A 24,193-nucleotide genomic window follows, 5' to 3' on the forward strand; every position below is an offset into this window, starting at 1 on the left:
TTTTGATTGGCTATTGGAGAGATATTACAATGATAAAAAAAATATATTTGCGGGTTATAAGTATTTTTAACCTTAAAAACTTTAAAAATTGTTCAAAGTCATTTTTGCCGAAGATTTTGTTTCAACAGGTGAAATATCTACCACGTATTTATCGTATGTGCAGATTTCCTCAGATAACACATATTTTGCTGACACAAGTTTTATTCTTGTTTTCTTTATACACAATGTCACGCGGCTATGACACGTGTGTTGCACGTGATTTGTCTGAAATCTCCCGTGATTGCCAGGCCGTGTCACTTTCTTTGGTCTTTTTAAGCTTTTTAAAAGTATCCAACGGACGATTAAGCTCAGTTCTTCCATTGATAGATATACCACTCTGTTTTCGTATATCCATAGTTCTTCAAATGTTTTGACAAAGTCTTTTAAAAGAAAATACACTGAGGCGTGCTGATTTCCACGTTTTTTTGCAATTGCTAGATGCGATTTGTCTTTCAAATTCTACTTTACTACAGTCTATTTGGAACAATTTTAGCGACATTTAGTGATCGCCAACCAGTTTGTGCAGCACGCAAATATGTTATGGGCAGGTCCCTCTGCTGAATAATTTAGCAAAAGTTACAGTGTAGCAAGAAGACCGGGTGAAACAGCCTTCACCTTCTCCTTCACTTTATAAGTTTTAATTTAATAATTAAAAAACAAAAAAATCAATGTTTTTGTCTCGCTAAAATTCTCTGTTCTTAATCATCGCAGTTACGTGATTATGTAACATGACACCATAAATAATTGCTATTAAAAGTCAAATCATGTGTTGTGTCAATAAACGATCATATGTCACTGATATCGAAACAAAGTCGAACACTCACTTACTAGTATATCCACGTTGGTTAAAAGTCGTCGTCATGTTTGGACAACATAAGGAATACTTTAGTAAAAAATACCGACGCCGTACGTTTGGTGTAATATTAATGTGTTTTATGACTTTGATGAGTGCTTTTAACGAAGCCGATGAAACGGGGGGAAATTCAGACTTATCGCCAGGTAGATACCAATTTTATATATATTTATCTAAGTTGTTGATGGCACCGGTCATTAAGTTTATATTTAAATAGATACTTGATTTTATTTAATATGTTATACACAGACCGTTTTATATATTTTATTCACAAGAGGTTGGTTTGTTTTCATTTGTATTATAAATTTCCTGCTTCGTTTTAGTGCTATAGCTACCGTTTGTCAAGCCAGTTAAAGCTTAGTCATAGGACTGTGGTTAAAGTAAATAAATTGAATATTAAACCGTCTTACATGAAGTGCTTGTTTGTAAATAGTTCGGAGTTTATTCAAAATCTAAATTCCGTCTGGCTGACGGGAATGTTGCCATTATTACGTCATTGTTTCATATAAATGGCAAAACTCGCATGAAAATTTTTAACCAGGTATTTCCTTTTCCTTAAGGCACTTTTTTTTGAAACCTTGTATAAATAAATGTCAATGTTATATTTTTTGTTTTGAAAATTGGAGGTTTAAAACGAATTCGCTTATTGTCCGGTTGAGAGTTAGCCATTAGAAATTATTATCCTTCGTATTTGGCATTCGTGTTTTGATTTTACGCCAAATAAAGGAGAATGCGAAGACTGGTTCTTACACAGTTTTTGAATTTCTGCGGTTATACTGTTTTGTTTCCAGAGGAAAAGAACTTTCACTTTTATCAAGATAACGATAAACGCATACTTGTCTGCCATATCGAGTAATGACAGATTTTTTTACATTAAATAAATCTTACAAACGTTTTCAACGCCTTTTAACAAAGTAAATAAACGCGCCAAAACAAAGTGGAACCATCTCGGTGAAAACAAAGTCTATAATATTTTAAATCATAATCCACTAAGCTCTAATATCGTATTTATTTGCTTATTCATTGAATATTTTCAAAAGACGTTAATATTGTGAAATATAATTTAATTTCAATTCGACAATGTTTACAGTTTCCTGAAAAAGTGATCGAAATAAAAGAGATAACCATTAGCAGATTATGTTTATTTCCTCAATGTTGCGCTCATCTTGATTTAGTGACTAGCTTGTTTTTCACTTATATCTCCTGTTCTTGTATGATTTTGGATAATAGGACATTGTATGTTATATTTGATAAAAGAGAAACGCTAAATTGTTAATCGAATGCTTAGCTGCAAGAACATTGTGATGTCAGTTATACCATACATAACATTGAAGAATATCGATTCTTAGGAGATAGAGGCGCTAAAAACTGGGCAGTTTAAGCGTTATATAAAATGATTGATCACATACTCACGTGATCGATATAAGTCAATAAAAACGTCAGATATACAGAAAACATTACACTGACAGGTACTAAAGTTGTAAGCTTGTGGAAAAAAATCCACTAGAATTCATTGACACAGTCAGAATTATAATTACGGCTTCAATCCACGGATTTGCCGGTGCACAGATTTTTACCCACTGTAGCTACATATTTTCTCGCATCGATATTTCATGCAATTTGTCCGTCTGTTAGCATAAACTTATAAAATTTCTCTGCAGGAAGTTCTATTTTGAACGAAATATGGCTATTGTTATTTTAGAGATTTTTGATATCTTATATACGTTTTAAGTTTCTTCGAGAAATATTTCTGACCTGGGAATGAGGTAGGCAAAATCTTATAACAGAAAGGTTTACCCACAAAACATTTCCGTGCGCTTAAAGAGAACACAAGGCCGGCCAAAATTTATAGGAAAATTTAAAAAACGTCAACTTATTAGAAAGCACTGGGACGAGGTTGTCGAAATGAGGAAAGAAATAAAGATATAAGAAGAATAGCAAACAATAAAAACAATAAAAACAAGCTTAAAGTTTCATATTAAAACAAATTTGATCTTTTAAATAGTCATGTGAAAAAAGTAAAGAAAAAGGTCATATCACATGACATTCCCACAAATTGCATGACACGCAGACAAATTGAATTATACGCCCCTCAGTTGGTACTGCACCATCCTGTTACTGTACATATCTTCATACAGGTGTTCATTCGTTCTGGTTACATAGTTTTGTGAATAACATGCCTCTGCATGTACTATTGAAACGATTAGTTAATAAAAAATCTTATTTAATATGTACAACAAATGTCAAAAATTAAACTACAAATTGATCTGGATTTTTTATGTTGTTTAGCAACTCAACCTCGTCCCCAAAGTTTCTTTTTCACTTTTTGACAATCTAGAGACGGGTGAGTAAGATGGTACAATATGTTCAGCAAAAAGCACATCGGCTTGGACATGGATAATGTTTACAGGTTAGCTTTCTTATGCTTTTATTTTATTTATTGTTTTAATTTATTTTAGATAAACAATTCAGATACCGCAATTACCAACCCTTTGCGCCCTACACACAGTTACTTAGTGCGGGGGAGATCAAGATAACCTGGCTTCCAATATTTTATCGTCAATCATCGAATGATTATTTTGAATTATACAATGGAGAAGAGTTAGAGTATGTCGGGAAGGATTTATTTCACATTGCAAGAAGATTGAACTATGAAACGGAATATGCATTCAAATTGCGCGTCTGTGGTTCTGTCCCTGGTGACTGCTCTAAATATTCAATACAAAGATATCAACGAACAGGAAAAAGTACGTGTATATCTTTCTCTTGCTATCACTTCACCTTTTTCGCGTATGCGCAAAAAATTGCATTATTTCCGCTTTCTACGTATCTATGTTTCTAAAACCTTTTGGGGTTTTTTTTTTTGCAAAAAACCTTAATTATTTAGACCATATGAATATAAAAGCTGGATAATCAGCGGGGTCAATGCATAGTAGGAATCGGAAATCATTTTTTTGAGACGTTCTACTTTAATCGCAAAGTTAAAAAAGATTTAGTTAAATATGAGGCTAACAAATTACAAGGTATTCCTCCATAATTGCAGTTATTTTTTGCCGATTTTTTGTTTCTCCATAAATGATCACAGTTTTCCCGAATGATTATGATTTTACCACATCAGGAAAATCGAAATTCACATAAGATTTTTGTAAAAAAAACCTCAAAAGATTGCTTCAAGATGTTTATGTATGAGTTTAGGATGAATCTTTTAACACTAAAGAGAAACACATTCTCTATCTTCTCTATCTATATTCTTACCGTTTTTCAGGTATATCTTTTTTCAAGTATCTTTTCTATTTGAACATATAAGCAACTTGTGTTTGCCAGTGATTGCGGAAGAAGTGATAATAATTTAGCACCCTTCTCCCCTTCACATTTGTCCTGATTTTTAAAATATGATCTTTTAAAGAATTAGTAGATTTTTATCAATGAAATACGCTACCTGTACATGTACTGTCGGTCCACGCATCTGTACACCATGCTACCATTTTGAGAAAACTGTTACGTCATAAAAAAACTGCCGTGACGTCACATTAATAAATGCACATATAAAAATCATGTGGACATGTTTTTATCACATCTTAAAACATTAAAAAAGTGTCATTAACGTGTACTGCCACTTTGAAGGTAAAAAATTTGTGAAGGACTTGTCGTATGCATTTTTGCATCGATCAGTTTGAGTAGTGGTGCTCCCTTACTATATCCAAATTTTTAAGAGTGCATTAAAAACATTGCATATGAGATTGTCTTAATTGGGGAGTATCCGAGACTTATTGAGGAGTTTAACATTGTGCCTATATGAATTAGTTGATACAATCTTCGGATTATTATTAGTGAGAGGTTGGGCAAAAGCTGTTATATCTGTGGATTTATACAAGAGGAGGTGGGTCTAGCATAAAAGACTAACTTTGTTCCCAGTTCTTCTGTTTACGCGCCAGTCTCCCAGAGACGAGATTGCAAAATTCATTTTTTACCAGTATTAAATAACGGATATATTTGTAGAGACAACTTCAAATCATCGAGAGAAAAACAATATCTTCTATCAACTGCTGCAGATAAATGTCTTCCACGTTCCCACATTCTCTTTGTTATTAATTGTTGTTATGACTGGATTCATAGTTTGGTGTTTTATGAGGTATGTAGATGGGTTTTTTCGTAATATCTGCTTCCTTTATACCCTCTCTATTTCTTTTTTATTTCTCTCTAGCTATGTGGTGTCGTTCTTCAATAACATACAGACCGATATTGATGATATTACTGATGTTGTACATTCGTCTACATATAACAAAGAACAAAAATTTGGAACACTAATTACACATAAATCAAGCTCAAAAAAATCTTTTCTAATCGAAAACGGTGTTGTAAATACGTCCTGTCCTAACTTTAAGAAAATTATGGACAGTAACATTTCCCTCGAAGATGATAAAGTTCCTAAGTCACAAAGTCTATGGAACAATCAGATAGATAAGCTAGAAAATGACAAATACAGGATTAACAACAGCAGTAGCAGTGAGGAAAACATCATACAACCTGCCAATAAAAATCAAACTCATGTACTCACAACACCAAAAATTCCCAGAAAACGCCGCTTTCGAAGAAGAAGCAAAACCGCTCCATCTTCAGCGTACGTTTCACACAACACCCAGGTGGGAGAACTAAGTGTGTCGGATTCCGAAATGAAAGGAAATGCACACACAAAATTGTGTCGAGTAAAGACGCCTAATATCGTTGTTGTTATTGACAACAGCAACATATTTATAGGTGCAAGAGAAGCTGCTTGTCATGAAAAATCGGGAATTCGACCTCGACATGTTAAACTAAAGCTAATTCAACTGTTACATATTGCTGAAGAAGGAAGAAAGGTCACCCGAGGTATTGCTGGCGCCTCATCACCAACTACGACAAGTGCAGCCGTGTGGGATATATACAGGTATGTTCGTTGCAGTCAAAGGGAAATTATAGAACGGGAATGGGATGCTAAAGTCACTAACATTTCCTCAAAAGATATTTTTTCTGCTTTTTAAAATACCTGGCTTTTTTCTTGCTTTATCAATTTAGCGAACATTCCTGAGAAATTTTCACCACTTTTTTATTTTGTTAACTTACAAGCCTCTGAGCTTTTATGGTTCATATGCAATATTAATATTCGTAGGAGGTCTGGATACTCAGTTGATTTGGAAGATAGAAGAGGAAAGGATGAACAGAGAGTTGACGAACAACTTCATCTTGCTATTTATAGGGTAAAGTTTAAAATTAGTTTTTACTTTACTTGGAATGAAAAACAATTATACTACACTGCTTATATCTTAATCTCTTTTGTCTGCATAAGTTGTTTTCACATTATCTTCCAGTTTTATTGCATCCACTTCTAGTCAAAATATTTAAATAAAATGCCTCCTTCGCCGACGCATAAAGAAAAGTTAGAAAATGATTTGTGTTTTAGTCAGCCAAAAATAGTGCTCTAACCAACAACGGTGTTATGCATTGCAAAATTTCTGGCAGAATTTCCGCCTCCAAGTTAAAAGTATTCGGCTTCGAGTTTGATGTAGAACACCTTAAAAGACAATATATCACAACACCATACTAAACAGTTCGTGGTAGCATAAGTAATAGCAAATCTAACACCTTCAACTTATTCATAACCTTCCCAACTAAAGATTCAAAGAAAAGTAACAAAAAAAATAAATGTCCATCAAGCGATCAGTACAATATGTTCAACCAATTATCTCTCCCACATAAACTTCTCTCACAGGCATTGGTGGAGCTTCCTGCTCAAACATTGGTCATTGCAACAGGTGATGGAAACAAAGGTAAATCAAGAAGTAACACCAGCTTTGTTGAATGCGCGAAAAGAGCGATATACCTGGGTTGGAAGGTCGAAGTTTTGTCGTGGCGTCATTGTTTAAGCGTTGAGTGGTTAAAAATGGCGAATGAAAAAATGTTGAAAATTAAATTTCTTGATGAGTAGGTTCTTAGTATTTTATCATTCTACTTTTTACTAGCTATCTGATGGAAAATTAGCGAATTGTTTAACTTTTTATAGGCCCCATTTAAATATCGCTTTAAATTTGAAATAATCGCCTGATTTAGCAAATTTAAGACTAATTTTACCAAGGTTAAATTAAAAAAGCATTGGTAATATTCATTCCACATGTAGTTTTTATTCAAACTCAAATTTAAAATCTTCCATAATATAAACTTTTTTGATAATATGCATAGAAAATAATTCCCCCCTCCATCAAGTATAGATAAATTCAAGAATAAGTGAGCGAGTTTTTCTGTTGGCTAAATTTGGCAGTTTTGTTTTATTTAGACACATACATCAACTGACATCAATTGAGAAACGTCAGGAAAGAAGATCGCCTTAAGATAGATTTACTGTACATTCCTTGTATATAGTAATATAGTATTTAAATATATATTCATATTTAAAATGGATGAGATTTATAGTTTGCTCTCTATTTGTCGTAAATCCGCGTGTAAGGAATGTTCCCCTGGGATAATTTACAAGTGCCGATAAGATTCACGTTAAATACACGAAGTCTGTAGATATTAATTTAACCCTTTTTACCAAATTTAAAAGAGTTCATTCTGCGACAAATACTCTTACGTAACCAAGATAGTTTAAAACTCATTGCTCTCTCATTTACTTGCTGCAATAAAAAATATACGTTTCTAAAATATCAGATCCATTGACATTGTGTAGAGATAGATATTGATTAACACATAGATTTTTACTTCTTCTTACTCTCATAATTTTTTAAGCACAAACTTTAGGTTGCTTCAGGCCAAAAAATGCAACATTTGACGCTGTGACACTGTGTGTGGGCAGTGCTTAATAAAAAAACTGTAAAGGTAAGATAAAGATAGTTAACAATTGTAGATATCGTTAGCATTTTTTTACTAAATACTTTAAAAAATATACAAAAAATACTATCGGTTCTTTCTCACAAAAACATTGCATTACACGGCTTTCACCTTTTAGTATAAAAGCCTGGTTTAGTCTTGAAGATTATACTTTGAAATAACAAATGCTTTGCTCGGCTTGATCCTGCTGTGAAGCAATTGAACTCATCACAAAGAATAAAGCATAATACGAAATTATATTTATATGATAACAAAGTTATGTAGTTTTTCATCTTTGTGTCCAGTTTGGTTGTTGTGTTTGCAGTCTTTCATTTCGTTCCTTATCCTCTTGCACCATAGCTAAGAGTTCATCAGCAGTTAACACTCTTTTTGGTTGCTTTGGTTTCATACGCAAATGAAGTCGTACTGGTAGTTTGGCTTTCACTTGTTTAAATGCTTGTCGAGCTAATGAGTCGTTATCACAATTAAACTCAAGTAGCACCTGACCAGCAATTGATTTTGACGCCCAATAATCTAATTTGCCTTTTCCTTTCCCCATTCTTGTACCTAATGGTTTTTTTGTAAACGGAGTTTCGGAAACAATTTTTGTGACTTGTTTTGTTTTGGCCCTTCTAACAATAGCCAGTCGCTGTTATATCTGTGGATTTATACAAGAGGAGGTGGGTCTAGCATAAAAGACTAACTTTGTTCCCAGTTCTTCTGTTTACGCGCCAGTCTCCCAGAGACGAGATTGCAAAATTCATTTTTTACCAGTATTAAATAACGGATATATTTGTAGAGACAACTTCAAATCATCGAGAGAAAAACAATATCTTCTATCAACTGCTGCAGATAAATGTCTTCCACGTTCCCACATTCTCTTTGTTATTAATTGTTGTTATGACTGGATTCATAGTTTGGTGTTTTATGAGGTATGTAGATGGGTTTTTTCGTAATATCTGCTTCCTTTATACCCTCTCTATTTCTTTTTTATTTCTCTCTAGCTATGTGGTGTCGTTCTTCAATAACATACAGACCGATATTGATGATATTACTGATGTTGTACATTCGTCTACATATAACAAAGAACAAAAATTTGGAACACTAATTACACATAAATCAAGCTCAAAAAAATCTTTTCTAATCGAAAACGGTGTTGTAAATACGTCCTGTCCTAACTTTAAGAAAATTATGGACAGTAACATTTCCCTCGAAGATGATAAAGTTCCTAAGTCACAAAGTCTATGGAACAATCAGATAGATAAGCTAGAAAATGACAAATACAGGATTAACAACAGCAGTAGCAGTGAGGAAAACATCATACAACCTGCCAATAAAAATCAAACTCATGTACTCACAACACCAAAAATTCCCAGAAAACGCCGCTTTCGAAGAAGAAGCAAAACCGCTCCATCTTCAGCGTACGTTTCACACAACACCCAGGTGGGAGAACTAAGTGTGTCGGATTCCGAAATGAAAGGAAATGCACACACAAAATTGTGTCGAGTAAAGACGCCTAATATCGTTGTTGTTATTGACAACAGCAACATATTTATAGGTGCAAGAGAAGCTGCTTGTCATGAAAAATCGGGAATTCGACCTCGACATGTTAAACTAAAGCTAATTCAACTGTTACATATTGCTGAAGAAGGAAGAAAGGTCACCCGAGGTATTGCTGGCGCCTCATCACCAACTACGACAAGTGCAGCCGTGTGGGATATATACAGGTATGTTCGTTGCAGTCAAAGGGAAATTATAGAACGGGAATGGGATGCTAAAGTCACTAACATTTCCTCAAAAGATATTTTTTCTGCTTTTTAAAATACCTGGCTTTTTTCTTGCTTTATCAATTTAGCGAACATTCCTGAGAAATTTTCACCACTTTTTTATTTTGTTAACTTACAAGCCTCTGAGCTTTTATGGTTCATATGCAATATTAATATTCGTAGGAGGTCTGGATACTCAGTTGATTTGGAAGATAGAAGAGGAAAGGATGAACAGAGAGTTGACGAACAACTTCATCTTGCTATTTATAGGGTAAAGTTTAAAATTAGTTTTTACTTTACTTGGAATGAAAAACAATTATACTACACTGCTTATATCTTAATCTCTTTTGTCTGCATAAGTTGTTTTCACATTATCTTCCAGTTTTATTGCATCCACTTCTAGTCAAAATATTTAAATAAAATGCCTCCTTCGCCGACGCATAAAGAAAAGTTAGAAAATGATTTGTGTTTTAGTCAGCCAAAAATAGTGCTCTAACCAACAACGGTGTTATGCATTGCAAAATTTCTGGCAGAATTTCCGCCTCCAAGTTAAAAGTATTCGGCTTCGAGTTTGATGTAGAACACCTTAAAAGACAATATATCACAACACCATACTAAACAGTTCGTGGTAGCATAAGTAATAGCAAATCTAACACCTTCAACTTATTCATAACCTTCCCAACTAAAGATTCAAAGAAAAGTAACAAAAAAAATAAATGTCCATCAAGCGATCAGTACAATATGTTCAACCAATTATCTCTCCCACATAAACTTCTCTCACAGGCATTGGTGGAGCTTCCTGCTCAAACATTGGTCATTGCAACAGGTGATGGAAACAAAGGTAAATCAAGAAGTAACACCAGCTTTGTTGAATGCGCGAAAAGAGCGATATACCTGGGTTGGAAGGTCGAAGTTTTGTCGTGGCGTCATTGTTTAAGCGTTGAGTGGTTAAAAATGGCGAATGAAAAAATGTTGAAAATTAAATTTCTTGATGAGTAGGTTCTTAGTATTTTATCATTCTACTTTTTACTAGCTATCTGATGGAAAATTAGCGAATTGTTTAACTTTTTATAGGCCCCATTTAAATATCGCTTTAAATTTGAAATAATCGCCTGATTTAGCAAATTTAAGACTAATTTTACCAAGGTTAAATTAAAAAAGCATTGGTAATATTCATTCCACATGTAGTTTTTATTCAAACTCAAATTTAAAATCTTCCATAATATAAACTTTTTTGATAATATGCATAGAAAATAATTCCCCCCTCCATCAAGTATAGATAAATTCAAGAATAAGTGAGCGAGTTTTTCTGTTGGCTAAATTTGGCAGTTTTGTTTTATTTAGACACATACATCAACTGACATCAATTGAGAAACGTCAGGAAAGAAGATCGCCTTAAGATAGATTTACTGTACATTCCTTGTATATAGTAATATAGTATTTAAATATATATTCATATTTAAAATGGATGAGATTTATAGTTTGCTCTCTATTTGTCGTAAATCCGCGTGTAAGGAATGTTCCCCTGGGATAATTTACAAGTGCCGATAAGATTCACGTTAAATACACGAAGTCTGTAGATATTAATTTAACCCTTTTTACCAAATTTAAAAGAGTTCATTCTGCGACAAATACTCTTACGTAACCAAGATAGTATAAAACTCATTGCTCTCTCATTTACTTGCTGCAATAAAAAATATACGTTTCTAAAATATCAGATCCATTGACATTGTGTAGAGATAGATATTGATTAACACATAGATTTTTACTTCTTCTTACTCTCATAATTTTTTAAGCACAAACTTTAGGTTGCTTCAGGCCAAAAAATGCAACATTTGACGCTGTGACACTGTGTGTGGGCAGTGCTTAATAAAAAAACTGTAAAGGTAAGATAAAGATAGTTAACAATTGTAGATATCGTTAGCATTTTTTTACTAAATACTTTAAAAAATATACAAAAAATACTATCGGTTCTTTCTCACAAAAACATTGCATTACACGGCTTTCACCTTTTAGTATAAAAGCCTGGTTTAGTCTTGAAGATTATACTTTGAAATAACAAATGCTTTGCTCGGCTTGATCCTGCTGTGAAGCAATTGAACTCATCACAAAGAATAAAGCATAATACGAAATTATATTTATATGATAACAAAGTTATGTAGTTTTTCATCTTTGTGTCCAGTTTGGTTGTTGTGTTTGCAGTCTTTCATTTCGTTCCTTATCCTCTTGCACCATAGCTAAGAGTTCATCAGCAGTTAACACTCTTTTTGGTTGCTTTGGTTTCATACGCAAATGAAGTCGTACTGGTAGTTTGGCTTTCACTTGTTTAAATGCTTGTCGAGCTAATGAGTCGTTATCACAATTAAACTCAAGTAGCACCTGACCAGCAATTGATTTTGACGCCCAATAATCTAATTTGCCTTTTCCTTTCCCCATTCTTGTACCTAATGGTTTTTTTGTAAACGGAGTTTCGGAAACAATTTTTGTGACTTGTTTTGTTTTGGCCCTTCTAACAATAGCCAGTCGTGCCGCCTCCATTGCCGCCTCCTTGATATAGCCAGTTGTTAAAGCATACACACCGTAATCCATATTGTCAACAAAATCACAGTGTACAAACTCTTTTAATTTGGGTTTTAGGTTTATATTCCTGCACGATGTACATGCTGGGAGAATAAATTTATTCAAATACGGCGATAATGAAGTAATACCCAACGTCCGAAATTGTTTAGTTGCTTGTAATGAATGCTTGAAAATCATGTTATTTCTAAATGGAAAATACATTCATATATTGCGAACTGTACACGTGTATAAACTGTAAACTATTTAAAATAGACACTAAGTTCAGTAAAACCTTGGTTAAACACTGTATATAACATGCAATAGTCCATGCACATGCAGCCCGTAACAATTTTATAATAGATTTTGAGGTGCTAAGTATCTATGTATATCTTGATTCAGGATGAATTTTTGGCTTACTAGGTGACAATGCAGTACTTTGTAAACTTCACCCCATGTACTTCCCCTGTACAAGTAAAAGCTCTTTCAAAAAACTACTTCTACCACTGGATAGAGCTTGCAGGGTGGTTTAAGGAATGCTATTATATGTCATGTTTACTTCTTACATTGCCCTTTCATAGTCAGAAACTTTCAACTTTCTGTGTTATTATTATTAAAATTATTTACCCAGGTTGGTTCTCCCGTTCCTATTGGTACTGCTTCCCAAGAAGGTCCTGCAAAGGGGTCCTAGTGCATTTAAAGCACCCATTTGAGCACAGCAATTGCTCAACTAGACAACCACCTAAGATATCAATCCTTCTCATGCTGAGCGATAAGCAGAAAGGACAGGTTCACAATTTTATAGTCTCTGGTATGACTTGGCCGGGGTTTGAACCCTTCTGCACTGGAAGTTAATGCTCTACCACAAGGCTACTATGCCTTCTTTGTGCTGAAAACAAAATTACCTACACTTTCCTAAGTCAAATGACAAATTTAGCAATGCTAAATCCAAAGATTCGTTTCAAATAATATTATCTATATTATAATACCCGTATGCGTCTGTCTGTCACGCAAAATGGTACCACAAGTAGTAAAACGCACGCAATGCAGTATAAAGAGAACGGGCGAACCTGTGGATTTTTACACGGGCTACCGATTTCTTCAAATTACTTTGAAAGATACTTTTTATGCACTACTGACGTCAGCATAACTCCTATAACAACATATATATCATCCATTTTTACCCTGCCAACAAGTGGATTTCTCCACAGGCTTTATTGACTGACTATTAAATTCCAGTCTTCCAAAAAAGCTAAAAAGACACATCAGTAAAGAACTAAACATTTCAAAAAGCTAATTTGTACTAAAGATATAGCACATGGCGAAATAAAAGTCTAATATAGGAGGTGAGGGGGCGTTAATGAGAATTTCACTTTACGTAATGTTAAATATCAACACTTTAATTCTTGTTTTAAGAGTTAATAAAATTTGAACAACAAATATGTTATAAAGACTTTGCAGTTGACTTTCCTTATTGAGTTCCAAAATAAATCTCTGCAATTCAGCAGTGGTTTTACAAGAAGACTAAACAATGAATTGTCCAATATATATATATACATAATTTTCGAAACAAATAAATTTTGTGCATGTTTTAAGCATATAAACTTGGTTAAGAAGTTAAACAGAAAATATTTTCTGATATTGATTCCTAAAAATTGATGGTATATACATGTACAAATAGATTCAAATTGGAAAAGATTTGTATACGCTATAAATTCTTTTTTTGCCATAAAAAAGCTGTGAAAAAAATTAGTGCCAGGATATTTTCATGCATAATCTATGAATCCTAAGATTCATAGTTAAACCAATAGCTAGCGCATACTGATTAAATTCTGTGAACGACGATATTCTGGGCCTTATTTAATGATGTACCATATTAGCATTTTTACCGGCACCAAATTTTGTGCTCCTTACTAAACAGATAGCCCAAACATCATTGGGGTAGAAAAATTTTTCGAGATGGGGATATCACATTTTAATTTCCTGTTATCTTTTTAATCATTCATTAAACACCAAAGAAACCTATATTATTATGAAACTAGACAGGTTAAAGAATATTTTTAAGAAAATTGTTTTATAACCACATGTGCTCTCCTCTACAGATCCTGTTTGGTGATTTTTGTCACCAAGTTTTCCTAATGTCACAGTTGTTTTGACCATCAGAAAAAGGTACATGCCGATGTTTTAAGCAGCTACTAGCTCCATCTGAGACAAGTCGCCAAGTATTGCAACTTTTTTAATCATAAAATGGACTTTAGAAATAATTCCAGTGAATCTCACATTGGAAAAGACACATCACGGAATTAAGACGCAAAACATGGAAATAGGACCTTTTTAACGGTTTCTTTTTTGCTCATCCCTGTGCAAACGTGCCTTCATTTTTGCAAGTTGTTTTTAGGGATGTCTTATAGTCAAAACCATGAAATTATGTGGCGAGTGGAGTTGTCAGATTGTTGCTAGCTAGAGTTTTTTGTTTAAATAATAACGTAATTAGGACAGTCTCTGCTACAGCTTGCGTACCTTTATTAATCATTTTGAAGTCTGGCAAATCCTTTCTACTAGTTCAAAATTAACTATGGCCATGGGCTTTAGGATGGTATTAATGCATTTTATTTTACACCCTTTAATTGCTGATTGCTACCTAATTTTGCCCTACGTGCTCCCCCAAAAATATACCTATGCTTAACTGATCAGTTAGCACAATGCAACTAAGAAAGTTCAATTTATGCTGATTACCAAAACACTCACACATTCACCGTATCCTGATGGACCAGCCTCGTTAAGGTAATTCTAGTTGAATACGAGACCGTTTCTCAGCAACTATACATAATAAGCATGATGGCAGCTTAAAAGAATAACAAGCTTGTCTGAAAGTTTGGCAAAGGTAAGAACGCTTTTGGAAATCATGGATCAAGAATCGTGGTGCACCGTTGAGAGGACAGCCAGTCAAGACTGGATACGTGCTGAAAGGAAACATTACAATAAAGCATTTGACAGCAAGGTTTTTAAACAAGATACAATGTCGGAAAGTAAACAAGCAGCGAGGTTGACAAATTTTAATGCTGCTGATCCCAGCCATAGGGAAAGACGTCATTTCCGTGATAAATGTGAGTGTTTAAACGAATTGCTTCTATATCTATATATATATATAGCTAGCTAGCTTACATACAATCATCATTTTTGAATCTTCGTTTGCGTTGCTGTTTAATTCTGATTTCTTTTACAAACTTTCTTTTTACCTCCCGGCAATCAGTGGTTGCACGAGATGAACGCGTGGTAACCTGAAATCCATTCTCGACCCCAGAGCTCTTTGAGACAAACTCGAAAGTTTCGGGGTTTTAATCTCAAAGAGCTCTGGGGACGAGAATGCCTGAAATCAGCAATACCAGCTAAAAAATTTACTTTCTTCGCATATGTGTATACCTACTAGATTTCCTGCTTGGCCTGAAGCAGTGTAAAAAAATGTTTTACACGCTTATTATCTGAGATATTGATGTAATATAAAAAAACCTGAATGTCTTTACAAGAAGGCACGATCGTGTTAATAATATTGCAATACGCCTAATCGAGTCTCACACGCTATTTATGTAAATTCATTCTTAATCTTTTTACACCCCTGCACTTATCGCAACCCCCCCCCCTCCATTCTCCCCCTCCTATTATAAATAATACATTAAGATCTGTCACTTAACTCATTCAACAAAGCCACGCTGTTTTTATTTTACCTGTAATTAAATTGAAACAGTGATGCATGACAATTTAATAATTTTGCCTAGATGAAACACAATTCAAAATGTAGATGAAGGAGATTTTGTATCAACCACCGTTCAAGACATCGAAGACTTTGCGATGTAATTTTTTGTATTCTTTTTATATATAGCTAGCTAAATACATTTCTTTAAACTTCTACGTTGTGTACAAATAATTCTTATTTGCGTTGGAGCTTCTGCTTTTGTGAGTGATTTAGAGGCTAAGTGAAAAATAAGTGATAGATTCTTTAAAACGCCCTGCCTCTTCTAAAAGCATACTTGCTAAAATGCGCAAGTTCAGCCCTCTTATTTACTTCTTCCGCGAAACTGTTCGTGTTTGCTTGTTAATTTTACAACTTTTCCACCGTGTATAGGAACACGCCTAACTTTTGGTTTCTTTTTAGAATTATATAATATGAGTGAAAATAAAAGATCTTTTGACAGGGAGAGAAGAGAAAGTATAGTTTACAAGAGAAACATTGGAGTCCTCGTCAAAAAGTATAAAAGGGAATCCCTCCTTTAATTTGGACCCCCTTGCTTATTAAAATTTTGGTATTTTTCTTGATTTTGACGATTCCAATTTCACAAACGAAAAGCATTTTGACTACTTATACAAAAAATATGATATAAATTATTTAACTAACAGAAAATCAAACCTAGACGCCGAAATATTGATTCCTTATATTGCAATTGGTGATAATAAGTTAATGCTAATTCTTGTCTGTTTCATACTACAATTCTGTCGAGTTTTGTGTCACTCAAGTCACGTTGTTAGAATTTATGGAGGACGTAAGAGCCTTTTGGTATAGGGGGGCTTTAAGCCCCTTATACCAAAAGGCTCTTACAAATCATTAATAGTTAAAATTTATAAAAAGAGCGAGAGGTAATTTTTAGGGATTAATTCTTAAAACTTCTATGCAGAGTGAGGCTATAACAAAATGCTACCAAGGTTAAAATGCCCAAGATAGAAAATGAGGGAACTAAAACGAAAGACATTTGTTTTAGCTGAATATTTTACAACGCTGAAAAGTCAAAATGGCGTTAAATAACATGTTTTTTTTAAAAAAGTTCGTACATACAAAAAAAACAAAAACAAAAACAAGTCGGATCGAAAATTCAAAAAATTCATAAAAAAATTGCGTTGCGTTGCAAAAATTGTTTTTTTTCTTGTAACACTCTTCATTACAATGTGTCACGCTTCAAATATCCTTTAAATAAAGTTCCTACGTACATGCGTTTTGCTAAAAAGTAAAAAATGTACAAAAGACAATAAGATGCCATCGGGCGAAAAACAATCACAAAAACAAATAATCACATTATTGTACAAAAAATTTTAAATCGCCGCTAAATTGATGTGATAGTTCTGCATTCTTCGAATATGCTGACTCTAAAATAAAATGATCCAAATGAAATCAATAATATCAACTGCATTGTGAAGATCTTGGAACACTGTAAAACATGCAGAATGTAAAGAATCTAAAAGTTTAAAATGTAAATACTTTCAATGATTAATTCGGCGAGGTCTTAAAATCGAAAATTTGCAAAAATTGAAATATTCTTTTCACATTTCGCCAGGCCTCCTTCTGTTCCGATCAAATCTTTGGAGGCCGTAATCGTAGACAATAATCTCTTCTAAAAACATCGTCATATTCGGCCGATATAGAATTAGCGCCAACAAATATTTTGGCCCATTTTCACTTTTCCGATATTTTTTGAACTTATAGACTAGTTCAGTAGCCGTCAACTCCAAGAAAAGGGAAGTCAGTGCAATTTGCAGGTCATTCGTATTTTATGTTATCACCTTTCCCAGATTAATTATAATAAAAAATGGCAACACCCAATTTATAAAAAGTTAATCCTTTCAAAAATTGACGGTTAGGTAGCAGGAAGTGGGTTAAATTTATTTTCTCTTATAAAATCAACCCGATCTGCATAGGGAAATTTGCTATGATAACCATAGCATACTTGAAATCGTCTGTTGCATAAACCTATTTTTACGGTTTATAAACCTTTTCGAGCACATTGACTTATCAAATGCCTCTCCATACCTTCTATTCCTTCGGCTTGGTTGTTTGTTACTAATATATACTTGATAGCAAAAAATTGACTAACAACACAAGTTAGTTATTGTTGGGTTTTATAAACACATCAACGTGTGTGTTATACATGACTACATACCTTACTCTTCTTCGTCGTCATCATCACTTTCTTCTGGTGACTCGTACATTTCTTCGTCGAATGTTCTGAATACTAAAGACGCGTCAACATAATCTTCTTCTTCCTATGAAATAGAGAAGGGAAGAATTTTATTGATTGTATTTTTAAAACCAAAACAACATCAATTTTAAATCAAACGAACTTGTGCGAATCGTTTTGGCCGTCTGTTGGACTGAGAAACCTTATCGAGAGTGTAATGTCGGGAGAAACTTTTATTTAATCGAAAGAGTAATGTCGGAAGTATTTTGTCGGAAATATTTTGAAGTTCGTATACAACATTCCTTCATCTCAATCGACTGTTAAATCAGTCATTAAAGTCGAAAACTTTGCTCTATTTGCCACTTATTTCAAATAAATCATGATTTTACTCACCTCAGAATACAATCGCTCGTCAGTTGCTTGCATCTCGTCCAAAGCGTTAGTGAGCACACAGTTTTTTCTTTGAGCTTCATAATCTTTCTAAATTGAACAAAATTGAAAATTTGAAAACCGCTGGTATTCTTAGGAGAATTAAGGTAATCACAACCCTTAACAGTTTAAAGGAGAAAAAATATTACACTTAGCCATGGATGTTTCAACGCTCCTACGGCGGTAAGTCTTTGCCTGTACAATAAAAACAAACCTGTTAACATTATCCGAAGCAAATATATTGACTTGGTGTAATAGAACAAGGTGCTCCATTAATAGAACACTGCAGTTAGATGAATAGCGGTGCATATTTGAGCAATATTTGTATAAAGTGGCCTGCACATTACCATCCCAAGTGCTGAAAAAAATAAAAGATGGAGAGGGATTTGAACTCACTACCTCTTGCTTGCGGGCGATAGCTTTATCGACTGCGCTTGTCTCGTCAATTACATATAATAGGAAGAGTCGGTAGCGAGCAGTTGCCAGCAGTGAGAAGTAGTGGCTTCAAGTTCCACTCCACTCCATCTTTGCAGCACTTGGGAAGTTAATGTGCAAGTTTACTTAGAATAATAAAGTATTAGATTGAAATAAAGTCTGATCATGGAGGTCTTAGGCGAACACCACAGTAAACGTTTTCATTTTTTTACTTACTCTGGAATACGGACAAAAATTTTTTTAATGAAGTCTTTAGCATTTGAGGAGACGTTTTCAAAAGCATCTTCGTCAAACTTCCACTTCACATTTTGCACACTCATCACAACCTTTGATTCATCTTCGTAGAAGAAAGGAGAGATACCACTCAACCTAGAAGAATAGAAAAATCATATAACATTTTAATTATAACAGCAAAAGCGTACGAAAGAATTCAAAACACGGAGTTACCTACATTATATATGTGATCACACCAACTGACCACATGTCGGACCCAGGAAGTACTGGCTCGAAATTCAATAATTCCGGCGCTACAAAAAATATTGAAATTTGGTAGGTTATAGCGATAGCTTTACAACAAAAAGAAAGAAACTTTTAACTAGAGAAAATTAATCTGTGCTTTTTATCCGTGTAACGATTGTTTACCAGAAATATAGCCAAGCAATAACGACTAATTTCTATAGTATGAGCTTACCGCAGAACTCAGTGTCTCCAATCACATCCACCACCTCTCCAGCGAATTTATTTGCAATATGGCGAGAGCTGTTGTAATCAAGAAGTTTAACTTCTCGTCCTGAGTAAAATCGAATGTTTGTTGGCTAGAGGGAAAAAACACAGAACTTATATATCAAGCCTTTTGGATTTCAGCTTATGCACATTCAGCAAACTTACGCGCAAGTCTAGATGGATAACATTTCTGGAGTGAAGTTCAGCTAAAGTCTCACAAAGTTGTCTAATGATGTAAGCAACATCGTCTTCATTTAAAGAATGTCGATGAGAAACTTGATCTAATAATGTCTTTCCTTCAATTCTAAACATAATATATCAATTGTTGGAATGTAGCTACAGTTTCAGGGAAAACTTAAGTTTGAAGTGTATAAACTCCTATAAAAATTCTTATAAGAATTTAAGCTTTTTGTAGTTATAGTTTGGCGCCAAAACGATCATATTCTTTTCCATTCTCAGTAAAAATAGTGGCTAGTAATACATCACAATGTGATATAAAACATGTACCCGTACACACCCCACACCTTGGAGCTAATTATAACACTTCAAAACCAAATGGAAAAAACGTTGAACGTTTTTAATTCGCCACCTAAAATATTCTGTGAGGCAATCAGAATTACAGACAAAAAATAAAGGGGGTAGGGCCTTTTTGCCCCTCCATCTCCCACCCCAAGTAAAACTTGGTTAAATTTTACTCAAGTACAAAATAATAAAAAAATAATGCCTTGAAGGGGATGCTTACTCGTGTAAGGTGTTGTTATTAGAGAGAAATCAAAATAATAAAAGCTTCACTCACAAATCCATGATGAGAATTAAATATTTTTGCACTAAATACGCTTCATGCAGTTTCACAGTTCCTTTCGTCACAGTCTTGCCACTGGCCATTAGATCGTATTCACGAATAGCGAATTTCAGCGAGTCAGCATCGAACTTGATAATTTTTGCTGCGTATTTTTGTTTGGTTTTCATATTGACAGCCTGTCGAACGACTGAAAATTTTCCTCTAATGAAACGAATGCAGAAGAATGTTACACATAACGTTACAGCTACATGCAGTTTAGAAAAAACAATAACTAATTCTACCTTCCAATTTCATCTCCAAATGTGTAAAACTTCTCTGGATTCTCTGCAATAATTCCTTCTCGTTCAATTGGAAGCTTCTTCTTCTTTTTGTTTTTTCTTCCCGGGGGTGTGAACAGACGACCAGCAGCTTGCTTTTGAAAATTAGTTACTAAAAAAAATTGACGATTTAATGAAAGTACAAATAGCGCAATCCCACTGATTGCAAGTTAAGAAATCACGGTACAAAAGTAAAATGAAAATTCGTACCCCCAGCCATAGGATCAGTAGATTCCTTCTTTGCAGGCTTTTTCTTGTCAGGATCTATAATTAAATTTTATAGAAGGAAAATTCCATTTTGTCTTATTTTTTTCTCGTTTTTCATGATATATATACACATTCATTTTTACTTACACACCGTTAACGTGAACGATACTTCGTCCTCCCCTGATTCATTATTTACTACAACACTATATGAACCCCCGTCATCAAGCGTCAACTCGTCAATTTCAATGCAAGATATCTGATTTTTTTTCGTTATCAGATATTTCCCGCCATTTTTAATCTCTTTTTTTCCCCGAAACCATCCGACTTCGGGATGGGGATGACCAACGTATTCACATTTAAATATTGCTGTTTGATTTTCGTTGTAACTTTCACTCCTGGGTGCATCGACGATTTTGCCTGCGGCTAAGAAGAAATACAACAAAAGGCGCTGCAACAGCACACAAAACAAATCTGTTCTCTGAAATCACACGAACGCAATTGCATGAAAGTCGCCATTGTTTGCAGCCATGTCAACATTAAACAAATTGTTAGGCGGGAATAAGAAATAGAAGATTTGAAACGATTTGTTTTTCGCGTTCTATCTCCCAGAAAGTGATTTAAATATTAACAGAAGAGGGAGGTATAGAGCGGTGGTTTTCATTTCTAGTTAATTCATCTTCCTAACTTACTTAGCCAAGGTTAATTGAAGTCAAAACTTGTGCATATATATATATCTTCAAGAAACGACATTCTACTTTCATGTATGAAAACAAACAATTTAGCTGTATCCAGTACCCGTGTTCTTATAAGCAACTTTATATTTGACTTAGTTGCTCTTAAAACACCTTAAAACTAATAAAAAATTGATGAGAAAAAAGGTAAACGTTTCATAGCAGAATGTTTAGCAATTTCGAAGATTACACACGTGTCTACCGAAATGTATTTTATATGATCTCAAATTTTAAACTAATGAATAGCTACTTGGTTCCAATTTTGCAGAATTAGCACAGTTAGCACAGTCACTTTAATATTCTTACCATTGACTAAGATGGTGCACTTGGATTCTACTTCTCCTGACTTGTTGAAAGCAACGCATTTGTACTCGCCTTCATCTTCTGCTGTCACTTTTTTAATTTCTAAGCCAATTACGTCATCCTTCTCAAATAAATAGCGAAACCTGGAGGCGAGTTAACAATATGAAACATTAAGCACAGGTGTAAACAAAAACAACTTTAAATAATTGGCTACTACAGTTCGTGCATACCTCCCTTCATCTTTAATAGGTTTTTCTTCAAAGAACCAATCACAATCTGGTTCAGGTTCTCCTGTACAGACGCAGTCAATGATCGCTGTTTTTCCGACGTTTACTTCGATGTTTTCAAGTTTTTCGACAAACTTTGGTGCTTCTAAAAGAGGAAGACAATTTAAATTTATAAGGTTGTGAAAAATATTACGCAACCTTAATTCCAACTCATGACATTATTGACGTCAAATTCACACAAGATTGTGCATATGAAGGGGGTTCTTTCGTGTTGTTAACTTGTTCCGAGAATACTTTAATTCTATTTAGTTTCAGTTGTTTTTAAATATTCACCACAAACATAGTGTTCCAAAGCAGTAGAGTTAGCACAGTAAATAATTATGGACAATGAACGATCAATTAGAGGTCAACGGAACCGTCAAATCCCCTTTTGAATCGGTATATTGAATTTTTTAAACCCCTAGCTCGAAACATTAATTGTTGCATAACAAGTAAAGATTATGGTAAAGTAGGAATCCTGCAATTGGGAGATTTAGGGCCAATTTCTTACTTAAGAACCTGCTGGTTAAAAATAATAAAATATGTTGTTATTTCTTCTGCAAGCTGACACAAGGGACAGAAAAGGATCCTGTCAAGCTTTTGTAGACAATATTTTTTTTTCTCTTTGTAATTCGTAAGCAAACAATTTATTTCTTTGTTGATTGTAATAAAAAACAACTAACAAAACATTCCGACTTCTGTTTGTTTAGCTATAAAAATCAGATTACTTTGTGAAGGTAAATTACCCTAATTAAAGGAGATTAAAGATAATTTACTGTGCAGTTGATTAGCTTCATCGGGTTTTCTTTATGTGATACATCAAAAGTTTCACAAAAAAATTGAGACACCAAAGAAAAGGAGCGCCTTATTGTAGCATTCACAAAAAGAAAACGCGAGAAAAAAAGCTCTTATGGTACGCGCCTTTCATTTATAAGAATATGCTTCAATGAAATTATCAGGATGGGACTTCAGGTTAAATGCAATAGTGCCATTGTTTAGAATAATAAATAAGAATATTTAACAACCTGGTTGGAACTTTGATATCTGTTAAAAATAGCTCGTATTTCGCATTAAATCTGTTTTTTACTTGTCAACATCTGTTAAAATTATAACAATTTTAAACAACAGCTTGCCATTGAATTTTTATTTCATAGTTGTGCTCTTGTTTTGCTCAAAGGATCACAACAACCTCTTTGTTAACCTGCACTGTTATTTTATTTGCAATTTGCTAACAAGTTGTGTACGAAGTTGTGTACGAAGTTGTGCACATACTGCTGTGTCCAAGTAAAAGTTATGCAAATGAAATGTACGTCAAGACTTGCTGACAGAGCAAAAAAACTAAATGAGCTTGGTGTATATAAAGCTATATAAGATAACAAGCAAAACAAACAAATATGGCGGATGTAACGCAAATAAATAAAATACAGAGTATATAAGAAGTATAAAAACAAAGAGTACATATTTCTCTTACGTGGCGTTTTTTTCGGCATGATGGTTTATATGAACAACAGCGAAGAAGAAACAACAAGTGCGGATGTCTGTCTGCTCAACGCCTATGCACGTATGGAACAACCGCTACCAACTTCACAAACGGTGAATTGTAGTCAAATTAACTTATTAATTTGAATGTAATCAGGCGTGACCAAATCTTATTCTTTCTAAATTTATTATTCTCAAGACAATAAAAATCGTTTCGAGATTTTTGAAGTCGTGACACAAAATTGATTTTTATTAAATTTTGCAGTTTATTTTTTTGAAGTTTTTCATCTGTTGAGCGTTGTGAAGGTGTTAGTTTAGCAGATGACTGTAAAAAATGGCGGAAAAGTAACCGGGTTAGTGTCATATCAAAATACAAATGTGTAAGAGCTTTGCAAAACATTGAGATTTTAAATTTATATCATACATTATCAATCTTAATTGTTACGCCTTAACAGAATGGTTTAATGTAAACAAAAAAAAAACTAATCACTTCCATATT

General features: G+C 33.9%; 6 protein-coding genes across 7 annotated transcripts; 3 read left to right on the top strand and 3 right to left on the bottom strand.

The window, feature by feature from the left end:
• The first annotated feature begins 788 nt into the window (after nucleotides 1–788).
• Nucleotides 789–7,341, top strand: LOC130640871 (uncharacterized). Its single transcript, XM_057447454.1, has 7 exons — nucleotides 789–1,038; nucleotides 3,352–3,639; nucleotides 4,892–5,024; nucleotides 5,097–5,819; nucleotides 6,042–6,129; nucleotides 6,642–6,853; nucleotides 7,203–7,341. Exons 1-7 carry the CDS (start codon nucleotides 804–806, stop codon nucleotides 7,255–7,257), a joined length of 1,734 nt encoding a protein of 577 aa, XP_057303437.1. The 5' UTR covers nucleotides 789–803; the 3' UTR covers nucleotides 7,258–7,341.
• Nucleotides 7,342–8,024: 683 nt separating this feature from the next.
• Nucleotides 8,025–8,612, bottom strand: LOC130642177 (50S ribosomal protein L16-like). Its single transcript, XM_057449262.1, has 2 exons — nucleotides 8,507–8,612; nucleotides 8,025–8,302 (listed from the first exon to the last, which is right to left on the bottom strand). Exons 1-2 carry the CDS (start codon nucleotides 8,610–8,612, stop codon nucleotides 8,025–8,027), a joined length of 384 nt encoding a protein of 127 aa, XP_057305245.1.
• Nucleotides 8,405–10,984, top strand: LOC130640873 (uncharacterized). Its single transcript, XM_057447457.1, has 5 exons — nucleotides 8,405–8,667; nucleotides 8,740–9,462; nucleotides 9,685–9,772; nucleotides 10,285–10,496; nucleotides 10,846–10,984. The coding sequence occupies exons 1-5, from the start codon at nucleotides 8,636–8,638 to the stop codon at nucleotides 10,898–10,900; spliced, it is 1,110 nt and encodes a 369-aa protein (XP_057303440.1). The 5' UTR covers nucleotides 8,405–8,635; the 3' UTR covers nucleotides 10,901–10,984.
• A 425-nt stretch (nucleotides 10,985–11,409) lies between these two features.
• On the bottom strand, nucleotides 11,410–15,355 carry LOC130640875 (50S ribosomal protein L16-like). Its single transcript, XM_057447458.1, has 2 exons — nucleotides 15,223–15,355; nucleotides 11,410–12,265 (listed from the first exon to the last, which is right to left on the bottom strand). Exon 2 carries the CDS (start codon nucleotides 12,256–12,258, stop codon nucleotides 11,668–11,670), a length of 591 nt encoding a protein of 196 aa, XP_057303441.1. The 5' UTR covers nucleotides 12,259–12,265; nucleotides 15,223–15,355; the 3' UTR covers nucleotides 11,410–11,667.
• Nucleotides 14,859–15,964, top strand: LOC130640876 (protein SPATA45 homolog). The gene is made up of 2 exons (XM_057447459.1): nucleotides 14,859–15,164; nucleotides 15,834–15,964. The coding sequence occupies exons 1-2, from the start codon at nucleotides 14,963–14,965 to the stop codon at nucleotides 15,854–15,856; spliced, it is 225 nt and encodes a 74-aa protein (XP_057303442.1). The 5' UTR covers nucleotides 14,859–14,962; the 3' UTR covers nucleotides 15,857–15,964.
• Nucleotides 15,965–16,952: 988 nt separating this feature from the next.
• LOC130640872 (myosin light chain kinase, smooth muscle-like) lies at nucleotides 16,953–23,843 on the bottom strand. 2 transcript variants are annotated; one of them, XM_057447455.1, is made up of 15 exons: nucleotides 23,687–23,843; nucleotides 22,180–22,321; nucleotides 21,953–22,092; nucleotides 21,063–21,338; nucleotides 20,919–20,972; nucleotides 20,673–20,820; nucleotides 20,386–20,592; nucleotides 19,755–19,893; nucleotides 19,558–19,681; nucleotides 19,318–19,393; nucleotides 19,083–19,235; nucleotides 18,581–18,626; nucleotides 18,396–18,482; nucleotides 17,985–18,087; nucleotides 16,953–17,193 (listed from the first exon to the last, which is right to left on the bottom strand). In XM_057447455.1, exons 1-14 carry the CDS (start codon nucleotides 23,703–23,705, stop codon nucleotides 17,986–17,988), a joined length of 1,713 nt encoding a protein of 570 aa, XP_057303438.1. In that variant the 5' UTR covers nucleotides 23,706–23,843; the 3' UTR covers nucleotides 16,953–17,193; nucleotide 17,985. The 2 variants fall into 2 exon arrangements, with proteins under 2 accessions (XP_057303438.1, XP_057303439.1); XM_057447456.1 differs by lacking the exon at nucleotides 21,063–21,338.
• Nucleotides 23,844–24,193: the final 350 nt, after the last annotated feature.

Source organism: Hydractinia symbiolongicarpus, chromosome 4 (assembly GCF_029227915.1).
Source record: "Hydractinia symbiolongicarpus strain clone_291-10 chromosome 4, HSymV2.1, whole genome shotgun sequence".
Classification (NCBI taxonomy): domain Eukaryota; kingdom Metazoa; phylum Cnidaria; class Hydrozoa; order Anthoathecata; family Hydractiniidae; genus Hydractinia; species Hydractinia symbiolongicarpus.